The sequence below is a fragment of the Pteropus medius genome, unplaced genomic scaffold (assembly GCF_902729225.1).
Source record: "Pteropus medius unplaced genomic scaffold, Ma_sr-lr_union100, whole genome shotgun sequence".
Taxonomy (NCBI): Eukaryota; Metazoa; Chordata; class Mammalia; order Chiroptera; family Pteropodidae; genus Pteropus; species Pteropus medius.
The window spans coordinates 2,741,535-2,767,981 of NW_024345481.1; the positions used below are offsets into that span (position 1 = coordinate 2,741,535).

A 26,447-nucleotide genomic window follows, 5' to 3' on the forward strand; every position below is an offset into this window, starting at 1 on the left:
GTAATGGAATAACACAACTCTAGAAACACCTCAAAGTTCTCTTTTTTTTTTAAGATATGTGGTACTAAGTAGACATCCTAGTCAAATGTAGGCCATAACTTTGTAATTAAAATCTCTTGAAAACAGGGAGTGTTCATTGTGTTCCTGGCCACCTGTCATGTTCTTGTGAGTGGGCACCAGCCTAAATTGACCGTGAACCAGAACAGCCCTGGTGCTGAAGTCAGTAACTGTAATACTCTTACGATCCTCTTAGCACAGATTTCCTTGGAATCACCTTTTTACTTGTCATTCCATTTTATGCCTATTTTTTCTCAGTTTCAGCTGGAATTAAAAACAAAATATTTTAAGTACACTAAGTCTCCATAGTTAAAGAACTCTCTTTCTAACCTCTATGTAAATAATGAAAATTGAAAATAAAAACATCTACTGTTTGTTAATAGGATTTATTCATTATTCTCACAAATTTTTTATTCGTTGATCTAGTTTTAAAACAAACGAATACCTTGCTGTCTTCTGCTCTTGGCTATACTTGATGAAAGGAAAGAAAGTTAAAATTAGCAAACATTTAGAGGCACTAAAACTTTTGATTATAAAAAGCGTTAAGGATTTTTATTTTATTGGACTTTGGGGAGAAGTATCTTAAAGTTTGTAGATACTAGTTTGTTTTATCTGTGTGACTAATTAACGTTAATCAAACTCGTGGCTGAGCAGATCTCTGAAATACTTTTTGGAGATTTGTACTCATTGTATCCGATTTACTCAAATGACTTGCTGTTATTTAAAAAGTAAAACACCAATAACCTCGTCTAATTAAAGCATCGGCTGTCTTATTTTTGGCCTCCTATACATTGTCGATTCTGTGCATCAAGCTGGCTCACAAAGGCCAGTGTGTTTTGGCTCTGGACGCTGAAGCGCGTCATGCCGTGACCGACCTCCCGACTGGAACGAAATCAGCCCATGAAACTCACAGAGAGTCTTTTGGTCTTTGCTTCACGTGCTTTGTGAAAATTTTGGTCGTTTTGTACACAGAATGGTATAATGGAGCATTGACATTGTACTGATCCAGAAACCTGTGTTTCTAATTTAAGCTGACTTTCTTTTTAAAAAGAAATTTGACAGTTGCAAAATTTTAGACCTCTTTTAATTTTGAAATCCAGATGAAGCATAATCCCTGGAATGGTCTTTCACTGTTGCCATGTAATCTTTTCATATGATTATCTGAGTTAGTTGGAAAGAAATTAGTAACTATGCATGCTTAAAGGAAGCAGTTTAATAAACAGGATTTTAGAGAAACTTAATTAGAATTACAAAGCAATACTGGTGAATCAGTTGCGTTATACAGAATTACTAGGTTAGAAGTAGCTTTTAGGTAAGTGTGGGTAAACCTGAGGCTTCCGTACCACCATTGTCAAGCGCATTTAAAAATTTGTCTTTTTCATTTTAAAAAATAGGGGCGGGAGTAACTATCTTTTCCCTTAAGTTTATTGGCTCATTCAAAAATGATTCAAAATTATCCTTCTCAGATCACTTGGGTGGAGGCCAGCCAGACAGTGGAGCTGGCTGGAGCTGTGACATGGTCTCTCAAATGAAGTTCAACATACTGGGCAAAGCCAGCTGTTTGGAGATGCGCAGGGCGTGTTATGTGGTCAGGTAGCATGAGAAGGGCCAGGAGGTATAGCCTACACTTAAAGATTTAAGTAGTCAGTGGAAACCCACAGGGCTGATAGTCAGGGAATAGGATTCAGGAGTGAAGCGAAGATGGGCGGGTGACACAGGCTCTGCCTCATAGACCTTTGACTACCTTTATATAGGAGGTACAGGCAACGAGAAGCAAACAACTGCCATTTAAAATCATTTATATTCCTTGTCAGCATGTATGAGTGTCCTATTAAATAGTTGCCATTAATTTAAACACCTGTTGTATTTTCAGGTCATAATTTTATACAAATTGTCTTATGTTGGTATCATTTTTAGTACTTGTGGTTTTTTTTCAGTTAGAATTTAGGTTGACTTCAGGTATATTTCAATTATCATATTTATTTAATCCACAGATATGTACATGTAGAAGATAGATAGATGGATAGATAGATAGGTAGGTAGATAGGTAGATAGGTAGATAGGTAGATAGGTAGTGCTCGGTTCGAGGTATAAAAGTCGAGTGCCTGCTTGCCAAGTTTTCTTTTTTATAGATGTGGAAATTGAGGCCTAGAGAAGTTGAGTAACTTGCCTCATCTCAGGCCCTGTAGCTGGGGAGCTAGAGTTGGATTCCTGCTCCTGTTCTATCTCTGTCACAATGGGAGGGATGTTTTCCTTTATCTTTGTGACCTGTCTTGCTGTTTAACTTGGCCTCTGTTGTTGAGACGAGTGAACGGAAAATTGCAGCCAAATCTTCTAAATATTATAATCGAGATTTCTTCTGATATCACAGAAGAAACAGTTTTTATTCCGTCTGATGACTTCAAAACAAACTTGACAGGTAAGTTCATCCTAGAGTCCAGGTTTGAAAGATGAGTAGGATTTTTCCCAGAAATGGGAAAAGTAAAGAGCCGCCAGTACCTCCTGGGACTGTGTGTTTTGGGGCCTCCTGTCAGTGGAAGTGCTGGCCACCAACGCCAGTGTTCTGAGGTCCCGCATGGGAGGTTTGGAGCGGCATGCAGTTCGCGTGCACGTTCCTGTGTGGAGGACCTATGTGGAAAGCATGCCGTTACTAAGTCGCGGATTAGTTTTACTGCATTACAAATTGGGTGTCTTTAAAACAACACACATTGACTATCTGAGCGTTTCTGTGGGTCAGGAGTCCAGGCCCGTCTTAGCTGTGTCCTCTGCTCTGGGTCTCAGAGGCTGCAGTCGGGGTGTCCTGCCGGGCTGCATTCTCATCTGGAGGGTGGACTGGGGGCTTAAGCAACAGAAATTTATTTCTTACAGTTCTGGGGTTCTGATTTCCAAGGTCAAGGACCAGCAAGGTAGTTTTCGTGCTGAGGCCTTTTCTTTGGTTTGTACACCTCGCTGTGTGCTCGCATGACTTCTTTGGGTGTGCAGAGGTGTGGGGGTGTGGCCGGGGTGGGGGAAGAACACGAGAGGACACACACCTTGGCCTCGCATCTTATTATAAGGACAGCAGAACTGTCAGATTAGGGCCCACCCTTATAGCCCCATTTAATCTTTATCACGTGCTTTTGGGCCCTATCTCCAAATATTCGTCATGCTGGGGTTAGGGCTTCAACGTAAAAATTTGCGAGGACACAATTCAGGTTAAAAAAGTCTTCTTTTCACAGTTGATTCATATCAAGGGATACTGCTTGGAGTGGTTTGGAGGGCAGTTAAGTTATAGACTTTTTCTATAGACTATTTTCTCAGTCAGACCTGGGAAAATCCTGACTCCATCGTGTTGTAGTGTGATCTTGGGCAAGTTACTTAATCTAGATGACTTCCTTTAAGTAAAAATAGTGGTTTACAGGATTTTCACGAGGATGCTTATGTTGTTTGTAAAGCACTCAGCACAGTGCTCCGCTCACTGTAGGCACTCGTTAAATGGTGGCTGTTGTTATATTTGTGGCTTGTTACAGAAGATATTCTGTATATCTTCTTCATCTTTTTCTTATTCACATTAAATAATAAATTCTCCATGAATTCTTCCATTTCTTCCAACCACAAGTTATTACCCTCAGTTGAACTCCCATAGGGCTTTATTTTTCTCTGCCCCGTGGCATTGACAAACTTGTTTATACCTTGAATTATTTATATACATCTCATATTTTCTGTTATAGTTTATATTTCTTAAAACCAAGGACCATCTTATCTTTCATAGTGCTTTGCACATTAATATTTGTTCAGTTTAAACAGTGTTGAATGAATGAAATGAATATGGCCTCTTAGGTAACTTGTTTCCTCTTTTATCTAAATCTTTGTTTCTTAACTTTTTTCTAACTCATGCCTCCTTTTGATAAATTTTCTCACACCTCTTCCATTCGTATATATCTTCCAAAAGCCCAGGTTCCTCCTCACCACCTCTCTTGAAAAGACAGAAGCTAGACTTTTCCTGGAAATCCTTAACAACTGATATTATTTCATCAAGCTCTACTTCTTTGTGGTATGTTATAAAAACCATAATTTTCCCCCTTTTCCAAATAGAAAATTATAATCCTGAATATACATTTTCAGTTGCACCCTCAAGCCAGCCCGCATTCCCGTTTATGCAGCATCCAACCATTTTCACCTCTGAGAATTGCTGTCCTAAACCATTTCTGACATACTGTAGAAGCCTGTTATAGGAGGTAGCCATGCTAGCTAGTATTCTGTGCACAATGTGTAAGAGAATTCTGTGTCTTCACTTTATTTGCTCCTTTTGTAATGAAAGGTGTTAAGTTAAATTGATAATGCATTTGGAATTGTGAACCCTATTTTCAGAAATAGTTATAATGTGTTTAGCTTAAGAAGTGATCCTAGGCATGCATTATAGTTTTATAATGCCTTTTTTCCCCAGAACTTAAAGCACTTTGTAGATTTTAACCTTATGAACATTCAGGCATCCCTGTGAACCACGTAAAAATTGGAGACCATTGGTCTTTTTCTGCAGGGGAGTAAAACGTGGTCAAGAGGTCAAGGAGGGGCCTGCCCTCCAAAGCACGCTCCCCCTCCCCCGCACCGCACCCCCGTTGTGTGTACTGGATGGGCTTCGTCTTCATGTTCTCTAGCAGTGAATTTGTCATGTTAGCTTGCAGCACAGGAGTGGGGGGCAGTGTACCAGTTCTCTTTACCAGGCTAGCTAACAAAACACACACAGCGAGGTCACAAGATAATAGAGCAAATTTATGTGGTGATCTTTCTTTTTAAAGGAATTCTGTGGCTGTACATAGGAATCAAAATTTAGTGTACTGAAAGGAAAGTAAATTACATCTGGTCTCTTGAGGCCTCTTTTAAATTTAAAGCGACCCATTTAAAAGAGGCCTAATTTGGAATTGGATTGCATTGAATAGGGGTTGTTTTAAATGAGTCCCCCTATCCCATGGAATTATTTTATGTCTTTGAATATGACTTAGTTTTGCGTGATCAACCCTGCTTTTATGGAATGGTGAGGATGTGGGTAATGCACCTGTGAGCTTGGAGGGGGCAAGATTTAGGGGCTTTTGCAGAATTGGGCATTCTTTCTGAAAAGGCAAATTTGTGGTGAAGAAAAATAGAATATTTGGCTCGTTTGATGCTTATGTGGATCTGTTTGAAAATGTGATGATCTCGGTAATGTGGTCTCACTTTGAATGATACTCAGTAACTTAAAAATATTTAGAAGACCCTTCTATTACTAGTAGACTATTAAATGGTAAATAGCAAGCAATGAATTAAGTATGTGTATCTAACAATAGGTACTAAAATATTTTTGAAAGACTGAATGAACGTATGCTTATGTGTGTCTTAGATATGCTTAAAATGCGTATATTTTGTTATTAGTCATAAACTCCTAAAATTTCTGGTCATGCCTTTTTAAATTAGAAAGTGTAAGGAAGGAAGTGTTTATGAAATTGAAATGATTAGCAGTAGACAAGTCTGCCAGTCTACTATAGGGCTGCTCTTTATCTTGATATTTACATATCAAGATATATATTTTGTAACATAGGTTAAAACTTAACTCTAGTGGTGAATCTGTGCTTTTTGCCTTCTAGTTATTATTTAAATACAGTAAACATCATGCCCCGAACCCTAGATTTGCACATTAATTTAGCAGAGGGTATTGACATAGAGTATAATTAGCAGAAAACACTTTCGACTTTCAGGCTGAAGGGGGGATACTGTAACTTTGGTTTTCCTCCTTTATCCCTTTCTCCCCTCACCCATTTTTAAAATAGCAGTGCTTTTCATACTGTCAGAATTTCGTGTTGTGACACCCTACTCAGAAGTTATGACAGCAGGGTAATGACAGCAACTGCCTCCTGAGAATCAATCAGGCAATTAATTTTGTAAATGAAATGCTGATTATACAAAGCTTCACATGAGAGGCCCAGTGATTAAAATCAATTTAACAAATTGTTTCAGGTGGGACTTGATTAATAATTTGCCATAAATGCTGAGGATCTATGACCAGCATACCTTGTTGTTACTCTTACTAGCCAGCTATATATAAAAATTCCTTGATCTTGCACTTATTACCCAGCTATGTATAAAAATCTACAGGTAAGCTAAGCGGTTATCCTCTCACACTGGGATAGAAGCCCTATATATATATACATGCACGTGCACACACACTCACACACACATATTCACTCTGGTTGTTTGTCTACCTGGGTAGACCTAGCTAACGGTGAAAATAGAAGGCTTTATTACTTTTTTATATCATCCTACTTTATATTTTCCTGTGTTCTATTTAAAAACAAAAACTTGCCCAGACATTTGGGTACAACCAAGTTAAACAGATGTTTTTTCTGGGAAGCACGTTTCAGTCTTTCCTTATGCTAACACATATTATGAATCTTAAAGAGTGGCTTTGCTTTATAGACATTTTTTATTCTTAATCACAGGGACAGCTATAAACATAGTTCGAGAAATGAAGTTTTAAGAATATTAAAAATAGCGACATAGCATGGGAATAAAAAATGCCTATGTTTGGAGCATTATAATCTGAATCTAGGAGAAGTCGCGATTGGAATAGGAGACACAGCTGATGTCTCTCACGTTCATATACCAAACACTTATAAGTGCCTGTTACAGGCCAGATTCAGAATCAGGTTTCATAGTTTTTTTTTGTTACTTATGATTGACACATCTAGGATGGCAGAACAATATTACCTAGAAGAGGATGGCTTGGAGAGGTTAAGGTGCACTCGAGTTTTATTTATTTATTTGTTTATTAATGAAATAATAGCAACAGCAATTATGCACTAGGCAAGAGAAGTTGGGGCTGTAGGGGGATTGGGGTGAGGAGGACACTAGTTCTGCCTTTAAGGATCTCACTGGGGGGACACCAGCGTAAGCAGAGTCACAGTTGGTTATGATAAATGTTCAATATCTAGTAAATAAGAGAGTCACAGTATATGGTGGGAGTCCTGAGAAGGCAGAATACTTTATCTGGTGGTGCTTTGTGGGGTCTGTTTCACTGTAGAGGTGGCCAAAGGCGTTTGGGAAGCAAGAGTATTCATTCCCGAAGGGAGTGTAGTAGATGCCTTAGAGCATAGGCAGTGAGGTGTGCAAGGGGGCTGTCCAGGTTCAGCGTGGGCTAAGACTTGACAGGTTGCACCTTAAGATGAGCTGTGATTATTTGGATGATGAACTTGTGGGTTTTGAATTTTTTAGACCCCTTTATAGCTCCCTACCTTTTGTCCTTCAATGTATTGATTAGATTTCTGGTCAAAGAATGAGTCAGAAAGGAATATCTGTAAAACTCAACATTCCTTTTGCTACTTAACCATGACAGAAGTTCTGGCAGGGAGTAGGGATGATTCTAGAATTATAGAATGCTACAACAGGAAGGGACTTTAAGAGTTCATCTCTCAGTCTCTCACTTTACATGTGAGGAAGTGAGGCTCGGGAGTGAAATTGCCCAGTAGTAATGATCTCTTAACACTTAATTGATCATTCGCTATGTGCCAAGCACTGTTCTGAGTTGTTGTGTATTTACTGTGCTCTTTAATAATTATAACACTATGAGGTCGGAGCTGTATTATCCTACCTTTTCAGAGGAGGAAGCTGAAGTTCAGAGAATTTACATCATCTGCCTAAGGTCACACAGTAAGTGGGAGCCAGGGTGCAGGCCAGGAAGATTTCACCCCGACCCTGCTCTTCTGTACCAGGGCTTCTGAGGTCCGGTGGCTGGAAGGCAGGAAAGTTAGGCTTCATCACCATAGAAAGTGCTTAAACTACTAATTAGTTGGTGGTCTCTGAACCCTCTTCTTTATCTAACTGACGCTTTGTCAACCAGTTTTGGAATAATTCCCTTTTTTATTTGTACTGAGATTTAAAAATCCTCAATATGTTCTCGTTTGGGTTAGTCGCTTTATTGTAAACCAGAGACAGTCTGCTCCCGCTGCTAGGGGAGCAGGTCTGTTGAGTCTTTTGTGTGGGTGAGGAGGGAGCGGGGTCACATGCGAGGAGTGGCGGTTATAAAGCATCTTTTGAAACTTATAAAAACAAATCGGAGAGAATTCTGGGTTAAAAGATGGCACATTTCACATCTTTAAGGGCTGGTTTGAGATCTTTTAAAAAGCATAGTAAGAAACGCCAAGAGACCAGAAGCCTCATTACATCTTGAGCGATGAGTGATAACCTTAAAAGGTGATTTGTGGGGAAGGATCTCTCTGCACCAGAGCAGGGTTTTAACCAGAAGATTTTTTTTTTTTTAATTAAAAAAAATTTTTTTTTCTTTTTTTGTGGAATGGAAGCTTCCTAAGAATTTTTAAAGTGTATTTTAAAAACATGTATTCAGTCTGTACTTTGCCAACACCAGTACCTTTAGGAAAAGTGTCGCGACCTCTGCCTCCTGCCGCAGTCATCCCTTCTTCCCTACACTTCTGTTTCCCATCTGTGCGCTCTCTCCCGGTTCTCCATGTGTCTTTTCCCGTTTTCCTCTTCACATCACCCCGTCCCTCAGGAGCTAAGCCTGTGGGCGGCCCCGTAGACATGGCAAAGTCATTGGTAGTCCTCAGCCCTGAGGAGCTGCGGGGACCCCCTTGCAGATGTGAGGTGCAGGGATTTTCATCTTAAGTTATTTTGTCTTTCCTTTTAGTCCATTTTTTTTTTTTAGCTTTCATTTTGAAATTTAAAATTTATAGGAAAGTTGAAAGAATAGTACAAGGAAATCCCCTACAACTTTTACTGTCAATTTTTAACATTTTGCTACATTTACTTTATCTGTTTATCTCCTCGCCTACCTACCTACAGTATTTTCTTAGAATCATTGAGAGTGGGTTGCATACATTCTGCCCCCATAGTCCTTAATGATACACGTATTTCCTAGGAGCAAGGTTACTCTTGCATACCTGAGTGCAGTTATCACTGCACTGTATCGGGCTGTTTCCCTTTGCTGCGGTCCATCTGATTTTGTCCACTGTCCTTGTAGCGTCTTTATAGCAGTCTTTTTTCCTTCAGTGTAGGATCCGCCTAGGCCTGTCGTATTGCATGTTAGGTGCCCTATCTTTTTTAGTCTATAAGATTTGGCTATATATTAGTTATTTTTCTCTGAACAGTCACATTACAATAAGAGTCAATATTTGTTTTCACCTAATTACTGCTCTGATAAAGTAGGTCTTTAATAGGGCCATGTCTCTGAAAAGCATGATACTAGAGGCTGGCAGGCACTCTTTGTCTAGAAGTAGGTAAGTCAATGGGTAAGGTTCATAATATTTTTATTGGCATTTTCTTTAATGCAGTTTTGAAGTTAATCTAAAAAATTTTAATAGTTTGAAAGAGGCGTGATGGCAGCCATGGAGATTGCTGGGGAAATCCGTGACTCCTCTGTCTTTACGTACCACTCCGATATGTCTTTGGGATTGTTTATTCATGCAAATCACACATCAGACAGCTTTAGAATGATCGTCTTTGAGGGAGGTATTATCTTTGCTTGAAAGATGGGAAAACTGTGGCTTAGAGCACTGGAATAATTTATCCAATATTTCATGGCTAGTCAGAAGCAGGAGAGCTATGTGAACCCAGGTCTCCCCAGTGTCAAACATTATGCTCTTTCCATTGTACTAAAGATAGCAAATGGGTTTCTGCTTATTCGCAAAATCTGATAATTGGTAGTGGCTGCCTGTGGCTCCATAGGATAAAAGATTCTGAGGCCTCCTGGACTTCTGGGAGACAAATGCTAGGATTGATTAGTGATGACTGTCTTCTGCACAGTAGTGGAGGGTATTCATGCCTCATTATGATTATTCTGGAATCATACCTCAATATAATAATGATAATAGAATCTCTACCCATTAAAAGCCTGTCACGTGTCAAGAACTTGACTGTGTCCGATTCCCACACCAGCTTGGTAGTGACAGTGATAGTGCGCTGGCTGCACGGCCGCGTTAACTGAGAAGCAGAGAGGTTAAGTGTTGACTTTCTTCAGCATCACACAGCTGAAAGTGGTGGGGTTGCACTTTGACAGTCTCATAAAAGCTGCTTTTCTTGGTCTAAATCTGTATTTATATGGGAAATATAGCATATTATTTTTCTTTCTAAAATAAGAGCCTGCTGCTGTGTTGTCAGTAGTAACACATGAACATGAATGATACTGCATTCTTAGAGGTGTAAATTTTAGAAACTGTTAAAGTCGTGATAATAGTTTCACAGTTTTTTTTGGGGGGGGGAGAGTGAGAATAATAAATCTGCGGGAAAATAGAAATATATTCCATCAATATTTTGATATTCCTTCTAGATCTAATTTACTTTTGAAATAAAAAAATATGTGTATACACTTTGGTTTGTTCATAAAATTATTATATTTGTTAAATTAACTTTAAAAGTATAGTTCACTCAGAGAGTAATTTACTCATTGAGTTGATGTACAGGCTGCTGCTCTTGGAGGATTAGGCAAATAATAACAGGCAAAACCCAGGGAACCGAAAGAGCCGCATTTTCTGAACTTATTCTGAGAGGTACCTAGGTGATAGCTATAAGTGGGTTTAATATTTGTCTTCTTCACCTTACCATTCCTATTCCTGGGGGAAGTCTAGTTGGGGAGACAGACATTTATCACACAGTCACACAAATATTTGTGTAGACTTCGGTGGCTGCTATGACGGAAAAGTGCAGTGCTTTCCGAGGGGACCTGCCTCGGTCTGGGGTTCAGACAGGGCTTCACTGGGACAGTGTGGTAGCGCTGACTTCTGCGGGAGAGCAGAGCACTTTCTACGTGGAGAGGACAGTCCAGCAGTGGGAAAAGAAGTTTCTCTAGAGCCCCATGGAGGCCAGCATGTTGGGGAGCGGGGCGGGGGGACGGGGAGGAGATTGCCTGTTGGTGGCAGTGGTGGGTCCAGCCGACTTGGTGAGAGGTTGGTTGTGGTGGAGAGAGAGGGAGGAGAGTCAGATTGCGTCCCTGGACTCTTCACTTGTGCATCTGGATGGGTGTGTGTGTGTGTGTATGAGGTGGGGGTGTCTTTTACTGAGATCAGAAATAAGTGGGCATCCAGGGAGGACCGTTTGGTGGCAGTTGGATATAGAGCTCTGGAGCTCAGAGAAGCCAGCCAAGGGCGACCTAGGCATGAGGAGGTAATGGAAGCTGTGGCTTATATGACGAACTTGTGAAAAGTGAAGGTTTTGTCTGCAATGATGCGCGATTCTTACTTCTGGTACCTATTGGCATCGCATTCTAGTTAGAGCCCTACTGCTTCACTAGCTATGTGCTGTTGAGGAAGTCATTGCTGCTTCTGTTCAGCACATGTTAATCATGCCAGGCATTGTACTAAGTGCTAGGTTTGCAAAGATAAATAAGACAAAATTTCCACCTTTAATTAACAGTGTGCTGGAGAGGGAGACAAAAAAATAAATAGATGAAATTATTGAGCAATTTTGCTCTGACTTCAATTTGTTAATTTGTCAAGAGAGGGGAAAAAGATTTAGAAATCTCTTACTGTGTGATAAATCCTGTGGTACCTCGTTTAATCCCCCAGTAGTGCAGAAGGTGAGCATGACTACTCTGTTCAATGTGAGCCTGAGTTCATGTAGCTGATTAGTATAGGCGGGGTTCACATCCAGGTTTGTCTGACTCTAAACTCCCTGTCTTCCCTTATATTTTTTGTCTTGAATGCTAAGTTTTCTTAAACTTTGGACTGTTTATTTTATATATTAGAAAAGATGGAGGAATTTGAAGTGTCAGGAGATTGTCACCGAAAGGCAGATATGGACTCTTGGTTGTATAATAAGCATAGTCAGTGAATTGGAGGAGTGCTGCGGATCAATGGAAAAGATTTTTCTACGGTTTCTAATGAAAACCTTCCACCAAGAATACTGATGTCAGAATTTCTGTCAGTTTTTATGAGCGGTGCTAGTGGTTAGCCCAAAGCTCCGTCCTCTCCCTTGACCTCAGTAGTTTTATCAGCGGCATGGGGACGACATAAATGAAATGGCATGCTCGTTTAATTGGAGGTTGACGTCAAGACAGGAAATGCAGTTGATGTGGCGGATGCCAGGCTAGAACGGTGACCAGAAATAAGCAAAGTGAGAATGCGCAGAGATAAAGTCAAGCTTTTGCCGTTCAAGTCAAGGAACCAGTTGTGTAATAGGGGACAGGGAGGTGGGATCTAATCAAAGCTGATGGGATGGACCAAGAGTGTGAGGGAGATGCCAAACTAGCAAGGAGGTCAGAGGCTGCTTTAGTACCAGTGTAAGGTCTGGAAAAAGGAAGCAAGTTCTCCCCACAAGACCTTTTGTATTAAGGGGACTAAGAATTGGCATATTTTGGCCAGAAAAGGAAAATAGAACTGTCTTCAAATATATTTGTAAAAGGACCAAAGTAAAACCAATGGATGTAAGTTGCAAGGAACAGATTTCTGTTATATGGAAAGAAGCCATTCATAACATTCATGATTGTAGACACTTTTAGGGGATGCATACATACATCATGTATAGACCAGCGAGGGTCTTTTTAGTTCTAAGATGCTGTGCTTCATTGCTGAATTGTGATCAAATGAAAGTGAAGTGAAGTGCTTTAGAAATGCATGGCAGATATCGGTCAATATTTGACAATGTATGTTAGGAGGGTCTTTGGATGACTTTCTAGAGGCTGGTTCCATGTACCTCTGACACTACATGCTAAATTTGCGACATATATCCATCATGGGTGCATTTTTAGAATATCTCTAAGAGTTAAGAATCACAGTTTTTGTATGTTACCTTTTATTGCCAGTTTATAGAAGTTACTTTGTATGTAGGTAACAACATGTTAATATTTTATGGTTAATTTTAATACTGAAAAATAAAAATCCAATGACATATTTTAGATTTAGGATAAAATTTAAAATATAGTTAGGAAAAAATGTTTCTTCTGGTCCTGTTTAATAATGATGTATACATGAAAACAAACTTTATTTAAACTTGGATATCAAAGCATTTTTATTTCATATAAAAACTGCATAAATAAAAATTGCCTACAATCCCATTTTTACAAAAAGATTTTCTCATCCCTTGCTCCCTTCCTCTAAATTTAATTCTGTAGTTCCACGAATATATATGTTCTCTGTAACTTGCCTTAAGAAAACCCAAACCCAAACCCAAAATATTGATAATGGTCATCTTTCCAAGTCTGCGTGTGAGTGTTTTGGTCCCTTCCCACCCCTCCTTGCATTGCAAGTGGCATCATGGTTAAAGGGCACTAGTAATTTGATGGTTCTTAGAGTAAACAGCAAAACAGCCTTCTCTGTTTTTTTTTAATCTCTTAAAATTCCACTTCTTGATCCTTCCTATACCATTCTATACCCTCGTAGAATATTGCACATATTCCTGTATTGACAAAAGAAAAACTTACAGTGCGCTGATACCCAGATTTGAAGTTCCAGTGTTTTAGTTCAAGTCTTAATGAACAGGTTCTATTTTGTCAGTACAAGCAGAAAACAAAATGGTTTTACAAAGCTGGGTTGCATTTTTCCCACCTCAGTCTCGTGACCAGGCGAGATACGGTAGAGGGAACGAGCTGAGTCAGGGAACTTGTGTTCTGGTGTCAGCTCTGCCTCGTACTGCAGCGCTGGGCAAGGCCCCACAATTCCCGGCCTCTGTTTTGTCACCTAAGAGGAGGAAGTTCTTTGGTAATTGGAGTCTGTGCTAGCGGTGACAGTGGTGACTGAGAATCGTGGTATTTTCTGGCTTGCAGAGGAATATGCATTCTTTGTCAAATGAGAAAAGAGTCTCTGGCGTGGTCCCTGTTCCTGTTTTTGACGGGAATCGATTTTAATTTTCTTCTCTCTAGAAGATTTGATTATGACTGTTGCCTTTTGTATTGTCATTGACTTCTGCATGTATGTACAGAATTGGTGTAGAATTGGTTAATGAATTTTTATTTTTGAGAACGTTTTACTTTGTCATCAGCCATCTTTCCTGAGGTGAATCACCACAGTCATCAAAATTGTTTGTGCTGTCCGCTAAGTGAGACATAAAAAATACAAAGCGTGGACATTGCCATTTTAGTCTACTCGGGTGCTAAGAAATAGCACACGAAAAGAGGGAAAACTAGTACATGCGTTAAATAACAGTGCAAGGCAACTCAGAGGTCTGTTTACAAGCAGCGTGGGAGAGATTGCGGGCAGGTTCCGTGCATGGTGTCACCGGGGCGTGGGGAAGGGGGAAGCTCTGCATCCTGAACCAGGACTCAGCCGAGCTTGGCTCCAGGCTGAGAGGAGAGCAGGGACGTCCTCGGAGTGAGGACAAGCCGCTCCTCCCTGCTCGCGTGTGCTGTGAGTGGGAGTGGGGGTTGCAGGAATGGAAGAGGACAGAGCAGGACAGCTGTGTCCCATCCACCCCACCCCACAGCAAGCCGTAGTAATGTTTGCAGCATGCCTGGGAAAAACACCGGAGGCATTCTACAGTTATATTTAGACATCGTCACAGAAAAGTAAACATAGATTGCTTCACGATATGACAGCCACTACTTACAGGTCACTGTGGCTGGCTCTGATCATTATCAACCTAGTTTTCACATAGCTATAAATTATGCACATCACTCTCAAACATTTCATGTTGTTTTTTATGTACTTTTTTTCCATGTCTCTGTATATTCCACATAACAACACATTCCACATAACATGACATATGCTGCTGATATGTTATGACTCCTTCACATTTTTGTAATCATCGAATATTTGGGCAGTTTCAGTTTTCTGTTTTGAACATTAATGAGTGACTCTGAGATCTTTTATAATTCTTACTAATTCCGTTTTCACTATAGTTGTGAGGGTGAGTATTTCTCCCACTTAGTGAGCGCTGTGTTCAGGGTCACACGGTGGCAGTGAGTGGTGAGATAGGGTGTGGGTCCTATAGGTGTTGACCGAATTCAAAGGCTATGTTTTCTTCCCAAGACCAGGCTGTCTCCCTTCAGTATTAGAAATGTAGCTGCCGGCAAGTTGGGGCGAATAGCACCCCTGCCGCATTTGAGAGAGAGTATTAGTGTTGGATCAGATTTAATTTTTAAGTCTTTTGCTTAAAGCTTATCATATCCTTCAGAAAGAGTTCTCCTGTTTTACACCTACTTGTTCAAATACTCATTTACTCACCTTGGATTTCATTATTATTATTTTAATTAAATTTGTTGGAGCGACATTGGTTAATAAAATTATATAGGTTTCAAGTGTACAATTCAATAATATGTTACATGTCTATTGCACTGTGAGTTCACCACCTCAAGTTAAATCTCCTTCTGTCACCATATATTCGACCCCTTTTATGCTTATCTACCTCCTCCCTTCTCCCCTTTCCCTCTGGTAACCACTGAACTGTTGTCTGTGAGGTTTTGTTTGTCTTGTTAGTTTGTTATTTTCAGTCTTATGTCTCATATACAAGTGAAATCATATAGTTCTCAACATTTTCTGTTTGACTTATTTCACTTAGCATGATAATCTCAAGTTCCATCCATGTTGTTGCAAATGGCAGTATTTTGTCTTTTCTTATGGCTGAGTAATATTCCATTCTGTGTCTGGACCACATCTTCTTTGTTCAGTCATCTGTTGAAGGGCACTTAGGTTGTTTCCATGTCTTGGCCACCGTGAATAATGCTGCAGTGAACATTGGGGTGCATATGTCTTTGTGTTTGTTTGCAAATACCTTCTCAAGAGCTAGCCAACTGAATGGGAGGAGAAATTTGCAAACAATGCCTTTGATAAGTGGGTAACATCTAAAATATATAAAGAACTCATACAACTCAACAGCAAAAATACCAAAAATCCAATTAAAGAATGGGCAGAGATCCTGAACAGACATTTCTTGCAGGAAGACGTATAAATGGCCAACAGACATGAAAAGATGCTCAACTTCACTAGCTATTAGGGAAATGCTAATCAAAAACAGTGAGATACCACCTTGCACCCGCTAGAATGGCTGTCGTCAGGACAAGTAGTAATGAGCGTTGGAGAGGTTGTGGGGAAAAAGGGACCCTCATAAACTGCCGGTGGGAATGTAAACTGGTGCAGCCACTATAGAAAACAGTATGGAGGTTCCTCAGAAAATTAAGACTAGAATTACCATATGACCCAGCAATCCCTCTGCTGGATGTCTACCCAAAACATTTGAAAACATTTATCTGTAAAGATATATGTACCCGATGTTCATTGCAATGTTAATCACTGTGACCAAGACATGAGCTTCATTATTTTTGCTGTTTTATAGGTAATGAAATATTACTTCAAAGTCTTCTTTAGTTAGCGCTAAGGTAGAAGAACGTTTTTCCAAATAATAATTCAAAAGGAGAAAGTTTCTTTCTTGGAACTCTTGCTTAATCCAGACAGAAAGACACGATTATAGATCAAGAGTATGTGATGCTTTTTCTTTCTGTGGGTTTTTGTAATGCCTGTCTTCAATTTATGGTTTAAAGAATTGGGCCAAAAGATATTGGGAAATATATTCATAAACTACTAATAAACTATTTTCTTAACTTGATATTTAGGAGTATATGCAATTACGTAGATATATCATAAATACATGTGTAGGCGTACTCTGAAAGAGTAGTAATGAAGGAGTATCTATGAGTATAAAAACCATCAAGTATATCTAAAGAATACTAAAAGGATGTAAGTGAGTTGTTCTTTAACTTGGATAATCTTTAAGAGGGTAGTTGGATTCCCAGGCCAGCCTCTGAAAACTTTTTTAACCTATAATATAGCCTAACTGTGCTACCTACTATGTCTAGAATCTATGTTCAAATATGTATTTTAAAAATATACATTGTACTCCTCCTAATTCAGTAGTCCTAGGGATGGGAAACCTTCTGAGGCTTTTGGAGTATCCAGGTGGCAGTGACAGCTTCCTAATGGGAGATCCAGGAAAGTGTGTGTGTGTGTGTGTGTGGCGTATAACGTATAACTCATACATACATAGGTGTGTGTGTATGTGTGTTGTATATTGCATACATACTATATGTCCAAAAGCTTATTTGAATAAGGAAGAGTCACAAGAAAGTTCTATCAAGTAATAAAATTACATTAGAGGCCGAGTAACCAAGCCTAGACTAGTTTAAGAGCTTTGAAAATGGATGGTTCATATTGCGGCCTTCAAAGTACTTGTTTAATTTTGCGTAAGTGAAGCTCAAACTGCAGCAGTTGTGGAATGGTATCTGGAAAGGAAAAACATGTCTGGAATAATATACTGAGAGAAGTATTTGAGGACTGTTCTTAATGTGGAACAAGTCTCTGATAGCATAAATTTTATGTGAGAAATGAAAATGGTGATACTCTGGAATATCAGAACAGAAGGGTAGATGATAAAAACAGAAAATTGTTTTGGGTTAGATGTGAATGTGAGAAGTGACTTGGCCTTTATGTTCTTTTGGAAAAGTGTTAGATTTGATTTGGTCTTTGGTTCTTTAAGGAAATACCAGTAAAAAGCAGGGGTTGAGATCCTGCAGTCGTACATATATTTAATGTTAAAAATAGCAAGAGCACACAGCGGGATGAATTTGGATTGTGGATGAATATTTAATAATAAGCCATAGGAGAGGTTAAAATTAAATAATTTGCACTGTATAAGTATCTGTTTTTATATCTGAAGTCTCAGTGAAAGGTATTTGATACATTTTGAGAGGTACAGATAATCTGTGGATTTCATGCTTTTGATTTTCAGAAATCTCAGGGTTAAGTTAACATTTTTGACACGGGTGCAAATTAACTGAATTTTAAGTAGGACTGTGAGAGTTTATGGCAGTGACGAGACATATTACAAAACAATTTTAGTCACTGATAAGATGAATTTGCTGCACTGTTACAGTATTATAAAATGTAGACATTCCAGTTATTTTCTTATTTAAATTTTGCTTTAATTAAGCCAGTTTTGGTCGTGCACTATTTAAAGTGGGATAGTAGACCTTGCCTGTGTCCTGGCTAATCCAGATTGAACGTGAAGATACGGCTGCCTCAGGGCCCCGTACTGGAAATTTAGCCTGAAATCAGATTTACTCAGCCTCTCTGTTGGCCATTCATTCACTCTGCGGATTTTGAAATCACCAGCTCAGCCTTGGTTTTCATACTTCCATGGAAAGTTTTATTTTATCTTTTGAAACAAAAGTGTGGAAAATAATTATTTTGCCTTTTTAGGGTTAAATTCTAATTTAAATCATTCTGGGGAAACTCAGTTCTTACTCCTCAATTTCATTTCAATATGTTTATCAACATATGTGTTTGTACGTTAAATGGTTAAGTCTGCATATGTTATATAACATTATATTGTTTGAGCAATTTCTGTCATGGTTAAGTACAAAATATTTCTGACTGGTGAAAGTAACAGTTAAATGTCATGGAATTGTGAATTTCAAGCAGAACTGTATGGTCTGCACATATTTTCATTCAGGTGAGATCAATTCCTGGCAGAGTCCCCTGAATCCCTCAGGACTGAGCTCAGGTATTTCCTGCAGGAAGGCTTTGTTGGAACCCATCATAGACCCAGTGAGATGCTCCCCTTTCACAGTGCCTTGTGTGTCCAGTTGGGATGTCTACTGATAGCTTTGTAAGCTTTGCTCATCCTGTCTCTTCCAATGAATTGTTCACTTCCCCAGGACAGCCACAGGCACTTATTTATTTTTGTGACTCCAGTGCCTGGCACAGTGCAAATGGTAGATAATACTTAGTAAATGCATAGTGAGTGGATTAGGCAAGCCATTAAAATGAACGCCAGGGTATCCCTAGGGAGAAAGATGGGCAGACACTCCATGCAGCCTTGGGGGAGTGGGGTAGGCAAGAAGGAGGATGGAAGTTCTTGCGGCTTCCCCAGCTTGGGTTTGGGGCCCACACTCCTGGCTCCCCTCTCTCACCTCCCATTCATGCCCCAGTTCCTAGGCTTCCACTTTCTACCCCGACCTCTGTGATGAGACTGCCATTGCCAGGCTCAGCAGCGCCCTCCTAGTCATCAAGTATAGCAACAGCTTTTAGCCCTCACCCGTTGGACACGGGGCTGCATCTGGCATGCCCGTTTGTTTGCAGTACACGACTCCCTTCTCTCCCATGCACCGCACTCTGGACTCTCTACTGCATGTTCTGACTATTTTGGCTTTTTGTGAGCTCCTTTTTTCTCTTCCCCCGTAAATGGTGATCTTTTCTAGAATTTTGTCCTCATGTTCTCACTTCATATTCTTCCTGGATACAATTCTTAAGTTTTTGACATGCTTCCTATCGATTAATTCATCCAGCATTTATTGAGCATTTACTATGTGCCATGTGTACTGTTTGACTTAAGTTCCAGAGGTATAATAGTAAAACAACAAAAAAAATCGCTGCCCTCCAGGAGCATATATCCTCTGTATGCTGACTTCCCTATTTATTATTCTAGGTCAGACTTGACTCCCCAAGCTGGAAACTCATTATATCTCTTCTTTCTGGATATTTTCACCTGGCTTTCCTATACGAACTTCAAATTTAATATGTGAAATACTGAAGGCTCCCACTTCTTGGGAGGAAAGGGCTGATCTGCTTGTATCCCCTGCCTGCTCTGTCTCAGTTGGTGTCTTATCACCTTCTAAGCCACCCTTGACTCCTGTCTTCCATTGCTCGGTCTCCGAGTTGTGTTGCGTTTCCATCCTGTTCCTTGAATCTGGGCTGGCTTCTACCTTTGCTTTCAGCTCAGGACCTCAGCTCACCTGCCTGCCGTGGCAACTCACCCTGGCTCCAGTCAGCTGCCTGAGAGACCAGCCTTCTGAGAGGTAGATCTGACTATAGCTCTGTTAAAGCGCCCAGTGGTTTATCCCCAGGGTACAATGCGAAGCCTTTAAAATGACATTTAAGGCTCACTCATGTACTGGCTTCTGCCTCCTTCAGCTTCTCTTTGCAAATTCCTGCTTCATTTGGATCTAAACCTCTTATGTTCCCTCATACACACCAGGCAGCTCATCTCCCCTGAGCGAGTGCTTTATGCTGTTTGTCTGCTTTGTGGTCTCCTAGACTCCGCCCCTCCCCATCTTGAACCTGAATTCTTCCTGTTTATCCTGCAACCCCTTGAACCTTCCTGAGAGTCCCTATGTACTCACTGTAATCACAGAGTCTGGCACACAGTGGGGATCCATACATGGTTTTGGAAGGAGCCGACTCACCTGTTGGATGAGTGCTGCGGGTCCTTTGTAGCGGTGGCAAGGGACTTCCCCACACTGCTTTTCTCTTTGGAAGCACCCAGGGCATGACGGCCCAGGCTGAGGCTCCGGTTCTGGCTCTCCCTAGTGGCCTTGGCCCTGAGGCTCATGGGCTGACTCACTAAGCCAAAAGTAAAACTCAGAGTCTAGTTTTGAATTGGTTATGTCGGTAAGATGCTTACTTACACAGGGAAGGTGGCTTGTGACTCACAGTCTGGGTGCTTATTCATGCACACTAGTGATCTTTGAAAAGTTTTACCCAGACGTTGTATATTATCTAAAATCTATCCTTTCACTTTCTAATGAGCACTCAGATGCATTAATGTTTGATAAGGATTTGCAGACTCAGGTTTAAAATAAAGTAATTGTTCCAAGAATACTTTGAAGTCAGAAAGTGTTCCTAACCTCAGTATACTCGTTTGTTACTAGTAAGCTAGAAGAAGCTGGGCTCATTTCCTGTGTGCATAGTAGAATTTTAGATGCAAATGTTTTCTTACGATGCAAAATCTTTCCTTATGTTGCTTGCTCTGGATCCTTAATTGTTAAAACCTCCTAAAAGTTAAAAAATAAAATGTCTTGTATTCATCTAGGTTTTTTCTTAATGTTCTGGGTTTATATTTGTTAGATCATTTGTTTTTAATATTTTCAAAAAGATAGTTGTGTTTTTCATGTATGTGTCCGTATAATAAACTTTCTGCCTTTGTAATAAATAATGACTTAATACACCTACTTCTTCATCTGTTCCTTCACAGGGCAGCCCAATGGATCCCATGGTGATGAAGAGACCTCAGTTGTATGGGATGGGCAGTAACCCTCATTCTCAGCCTCAGCAGAGCAGTCCTTACCCGGGAGGTTCCTACGGTCCCCCAGGTCCACAGCGGTATCCAATTGGCATCCAAGGCCGGACCCCAGGGGCCATGGGAGGAATGCAGTACCCACAGCAGCAGGTTTGTGCTGGTTTTCATCCTTTCCATCTTCTTCCATCGGTCATAGTTTGTCTTTCACGTCAACCTAAGATTGGCATTGAGAGAATTAGGGGGCATTTCACAGATTTTCTGCTTTTTAATTGTCATAGTTTCTTCAAAATAATCACAGGTACAATTTTTTCCCTCTTCCTTTTAAAGAAAAGTGAGCTTCTTAGAAGGCCAGTGTTACCAGCTGTATTTGAAAGGTGTACTGTGTCATCATTTTGCAGCGAATTATATAGATCCAAGCCCTAAAGTAAATTTGGCTTTTTAGCATTTCTGGTGTCAGACTGTGTCACATTTTGAGCTGTGAATAGATTTCTTAAGGGCGAAGTTTTAAGTTATTTAAAGGTCTTTTTCATGAAGATGGCATCAACTTAAAAAATTTTTTAGTCACCCAAGAAGTTATTTCGCTTTTATTTTTAATGTATTATTTCTTCTGTACCTTTTGAAATACATTTTGAAAAAGCTTTCTGTATTTCATATGAGGGTTTGATGTGTATGTTTTCTTAGATTTTTTTTACTTAAACAAAAAAGACTTCTATTATTTAAAAAAAAAATAAAAGACCCAATATTTTTCTCTAGAATCAAATAGTTGGAGTTACCTTAAATGACTGTCTGCCTTCTAACAGTAGTAAACCTACAGTCTCATGGCTACTAGAGGGTGTATCCTTGTTATGTTGGCCTGAGGAAGCATGAAATATGGATTACATTCAGACTTGTTAGTGTATTTAGTTACTAGGAACACCAGAAAGTCTCACGTATAAATTCCCACCCTGTGCTTTAATCCCGGGGGCATCAGGCTGATGCCCTGGATGGTCCTCGGGCTCCAGGTGGGCATTTCCATCGCGTTGCCAGTAACCCATTCCATGGTTTCACAGTACTTCCTCGCAGGCAATTCTTCCCTGTGTTTGAACAAAAATCATTTATGGAAATAAAAAACTGGATACAACTTTTCTCTCTAAAGTGGATGTGGAGAAATGTCATGCTTTGCATGCTGCATAGTTATGCACTAAAAGTTCATGAATAAATTGCATCTGGGCCTTTTCTTTTAGAGACTGGATATTGTCTTTCCTCTTTATCCTTGTTCCTCCACTGGTGATATTTTTATTTTCAGGTGGTTGTAGGGAAAGATAGAAAGAAGTAGCTCAGCCTTTGGATCCTTGCTGTTGGTTCCTTACATGGCCTTTGTTATTGTTGCAAGTTCTCACCCCTTTTATCAGAGATTGGCCACTCAGAAATCTAGCAGTTGCATACGTTAATTGTTGTCTTATTTTTTTCAACATTACTTCTTTTTTCCAGCGGTATTTTACTACTTAGAGTAAAAATTGTTATTTGAGGCTGCTAATTGTGAGAGGGAGATAATTTGTAAAGTATTGAAAAGTATGGTGAGAGTTGTGATTTTCTCTCTCATTTTTCAGTTTTAAAACTAAGTTGCCTTTAGTTGAGGGGAAGAAGGCTCGGACAGCTAGCTCCTGAAGCTGTAACTATATAGCTTATTTCACTTGGAGACTCATAGTTCTGGCCACAGGAAGAGCGTAGAGGCAGAAAGGTGGTAAGAAATAGCAGGACCAGTGGAGAGAAGTAGATGCTAGTCATTCCTTGTTTCTGCACCTTCCTTTCCACCATATTTTCCTGATGTGAAATTTGAAAGTCATTTCAAAAGATGCTGTTTATGGCAAGTGGCTGGATGCTCCTTTATCTTTTTTCTCTGAATGAGCTAAAATCTTCTTAGAAGTTTTTGACATTGGCTTAGTTTGCAATCCCAAAGTGGGATTCTAACAAGCGGAAAAGATGTGGGAAGAATGATTGTCTGGAATTTTTTTTTATTATTATCTTCCCCACCTGTGTAAGGCTAACATTAGAAGACATATTACAAATAGTAGAATAATTCTAGCTTTTTGGTTTTATTTAATCCCTGCGGCTCTTATAAACTTTTGAAATCCAGTAACTCTTGGGTTTATTTGAAGGTACAGATTCGTGAAGATTATCCAAGTATTTCAGCAAATTTTTAAATAAGGTTTTATATTAGGTGTTTTACTGCAAACTAAAAGAAATGCCTGATTCTAATTAAGCACAGATCTTTCTGATAATAAAAGAGAAATGGTGTATCTGGTTAGAAGCTGAATGCCCTGGCTGTAATGTGTCAAACTTTCTTACTGAGTTCATCATGATCCAGAGTGCTAAATAATCTGTATTGCCTTTTCACCATTTCATTAGTTATAATACAGCTTTGAATATAGTATCTTGTTTTGAAATCTAAGAGACTGAACCATAAATGAATGAATTTTTGAATGTGTGTAACATTTTAAGGGGGACACACAGCTTTTATCATAGCAAGTTCATGTGATCAGGTAGGTATATTCTAATTTATAGCTTTGAAATGGAAAAAGAAGTGAAGCTATTGGTAAAGGTTATTAGAGCACATTTCTGTTGTTAGCTTTAGTCTGTATTCATTGGTGAGGAGGAATTTTCAGTGAATTGCCTTGTTCCTGATTTTTGGATAATTATAAATTTGTCTACATACAACGTCCTGGCACAGTTATTGGCTGCGGGTCTTATCCGTCTTCTTCTAGTATTGATGTAATTGGCTGAGCATTGTTGTAGTCATGGCTACTAATGTTCTTCAGGGAAAAAGTTGAAAGATAATGATGACATTGAGTTTTTATTGAGTGGACATCACCACCTAGGCATGACTTTGCTTTGGACAGCCTCCAAAGCTTTCTGTGTTTGGTTTGTGAACCTCTAATGAGCTGAATCCAGTTCATTTAATACTGCTCATATATTTCTGCAAAGGATTAAAATGCAGGAATTCCAGTTTGTAAATTGAGTTGCCCACTTACCAGCTGAGTGGTAAGTTGTCTTTGGCTCGGGTCACAGTCTGATTCCTGGCTAGCGTTCCACTCCTGGGAGGGGAATTTGAAATGAGTATTCCGAAGGAACCGCAGTGCTTGTGTGAACTGTAACGTGGAGAGGATCACTGCTGACCTTTCGTCTGAGGGTCAGGAGGAACTGGCCACAGACTGTATTAACCTGGTGATTCTTGATTTGTATGGTGATAATTTTTTTTGAAATATGCTCATGACTGGGTCTTTGAAGCATGATGTGATAATAGTACATCATTTTAGTATTTATTAACTGAAACTAGATTTGTGGTCTTTTCACGTGCTGATTCTCCTACATCATCAGGCAGACACATGGCTAAACAGATTAGTTTTGCACGGTGCCCTAAAAACTAGTCTACTTGGGTTTTTATTGAGCTGAGAGGGGAAATGAATTTTCTATGCCTCCGTGGAGAATGCTCTGCCTGTAGGCTCCTGGAATTCAAACCTGGGGATGGTTAACAGTACATTGGTTGATTTGATCTAGTCTAGAGCTGCACAGAGGATGTATGATCTTTCAGGTCACCAGCATCTGACTTTTCCTGAGTTTTTTGAATATTTTTAAAAACTTAAGACACCAAAGTATCCTCTACGGGATCAAGGATGTGGGTGACCAGATGTTTTGTTCCATTTTTCTTGTCCTTTGTGATCATAAAGGTATATGTAGGTCTATGCCAACTCTCTGTAAAAAAAAAAAAAAAAAAGATTTTTCACATAAACAAAATAGCACCCAGGAGAAATAGGCTACAGAAGCAAAGATATATTTATTCGTGTCAAGCAGATTATGTAGTCTGAGGTTTTGCTTGAGTTATCAAGGGTTATCGGCTTGATATTTTAACTATCCTTACCTTTTTGTAAATGTTTGTATAATCTGATGCCTGTTGGCATTATAAAACCAGCGAAAGGGAAAGAGGACACAGTGAGATATTTAAGTTCATGAGCGCGTTTATAATGGGAATGACTTTTGTTTTTTTTTAACAGTCCACTTCTACTTTATTATTTTTTTAATCTTTATTATTTAGTTTTAATTGACATTCAGTTTATATTAGTTTAAGGTGCACAGCATAGTGTTTAGACATTTAATATAATTGATGAGTGATTCCCCCATTAGTCTAGTACCCACCTGGCACTATACCACTGTGCATAGGTATCGTAATATTATTTACTACATTCCCTATACTGTACTTAATATCTCCATGACTATTTTGTAACTACCAATTTGTTCTAATCAGTCCCTTCAGTTTTTTCATCCAGCTATCAGTTTGTTCTCTGTATCTGTGAGTCTGTTTCCATTTCATTTGTTTGTTTATTTTGTTCTTTAGATTCCACATGTGAGATCATATGGTATTTGTCTTTCTCTGACTTATTTCACTTAGCATAATATCCTCTAGGTCCATCCATGTTGTTACAAATAGTAAGATTTCATTTCTTTTCTGGCTAATATTCTGTTATATGTTGTACCACATCTTCTTTATCCAGTTGTCTGTTGATGGGCACTTAGGTTGCTTCCCTATCTTGGCTCTTGTAAATAGTGCTGCAGTGAACGTAGGGGCGCATATATCTTTTCTAATTAATGTTTTGGTTTTCTTTGGATAAATACCCAGGAGCGGTATTGCTGGGTCATAAGGTAGTTCTATTTTTAATTTTTTGAGGAACCTCCAAACTGTTTTCCATAGTGGCTGTACCAATTTGCAACCCCATCAGAAGTTCAGGAGGGTTCCCTTTTTACCACATCCTCGCCATCCCTTGTTTTTGATTCATTGATGACAGCCATTCTGACAGGTGTGACGCGATAGCTCATGGTTTTTGCATTTCCCTGATTAATGACATTGAGCATCTTTTCATATGTCTATTGGCCATCTGTATGTCCTCTTTGGAGAAATGCTTATTCCGGTCCTCTATCCATTTTTTAATCAGATTGTTTTATGAGTTCTTTAGTTTTTAAAAGCACATCTATATTGTGAAGACCTTTACAACAATAAGAGCATGGAATACAGTTGTTGTTTTAAAAGACAGCATGAAAAATTAAATAGAAAGTAGTTATTTTTGTTAAGGTGAGCCATCTGAACTTATCACTTTCAATCTAAATAAAATTGAATTAAAACAGGTTCTTTTGAAAAAGACTTTAAAAATCAATAGGTATTTTAATTTGTCTTTATCTTCTATAACCTTTGGATATGTCTATTTTGCTGTGTGTTTTTTGAGTAAAATATTTATTTCAGAATATAAGCATTTTATTTGGTACCATCTTAACAGCCAAAACACTTCTTTCAGTGCAAATATTTATTTTGGCAGCAGACGTTTCTAAAAGGAGACAAACATTACAATTGTTTGGCTAAAATAAATGTTTTCTTTGGGGTTGTTAAGGCAGCCCAGCAA

The 26,447-nt window shown here is 39.3% G+C and overlaps 1 protein-coding gene across 1 annotated transcript in view; it reads left to right on the plus strand.

The window, feature by feature from the left end:
- Positions 1-26,447, plus strand: part of ARID1B (AT-rich interaction domain 1B) — a 380,804-nt gene that overhangs the window by 27,180 nt on the left and 327,177 nt on the right. The window contains 1 exon segment of the mRNA XM_039873871.1: positions 20,974-21,168. Within this exon segment, the coding sequence (XP_039729805.1) occupies positions 20,974-21,168 (195 nt within the window).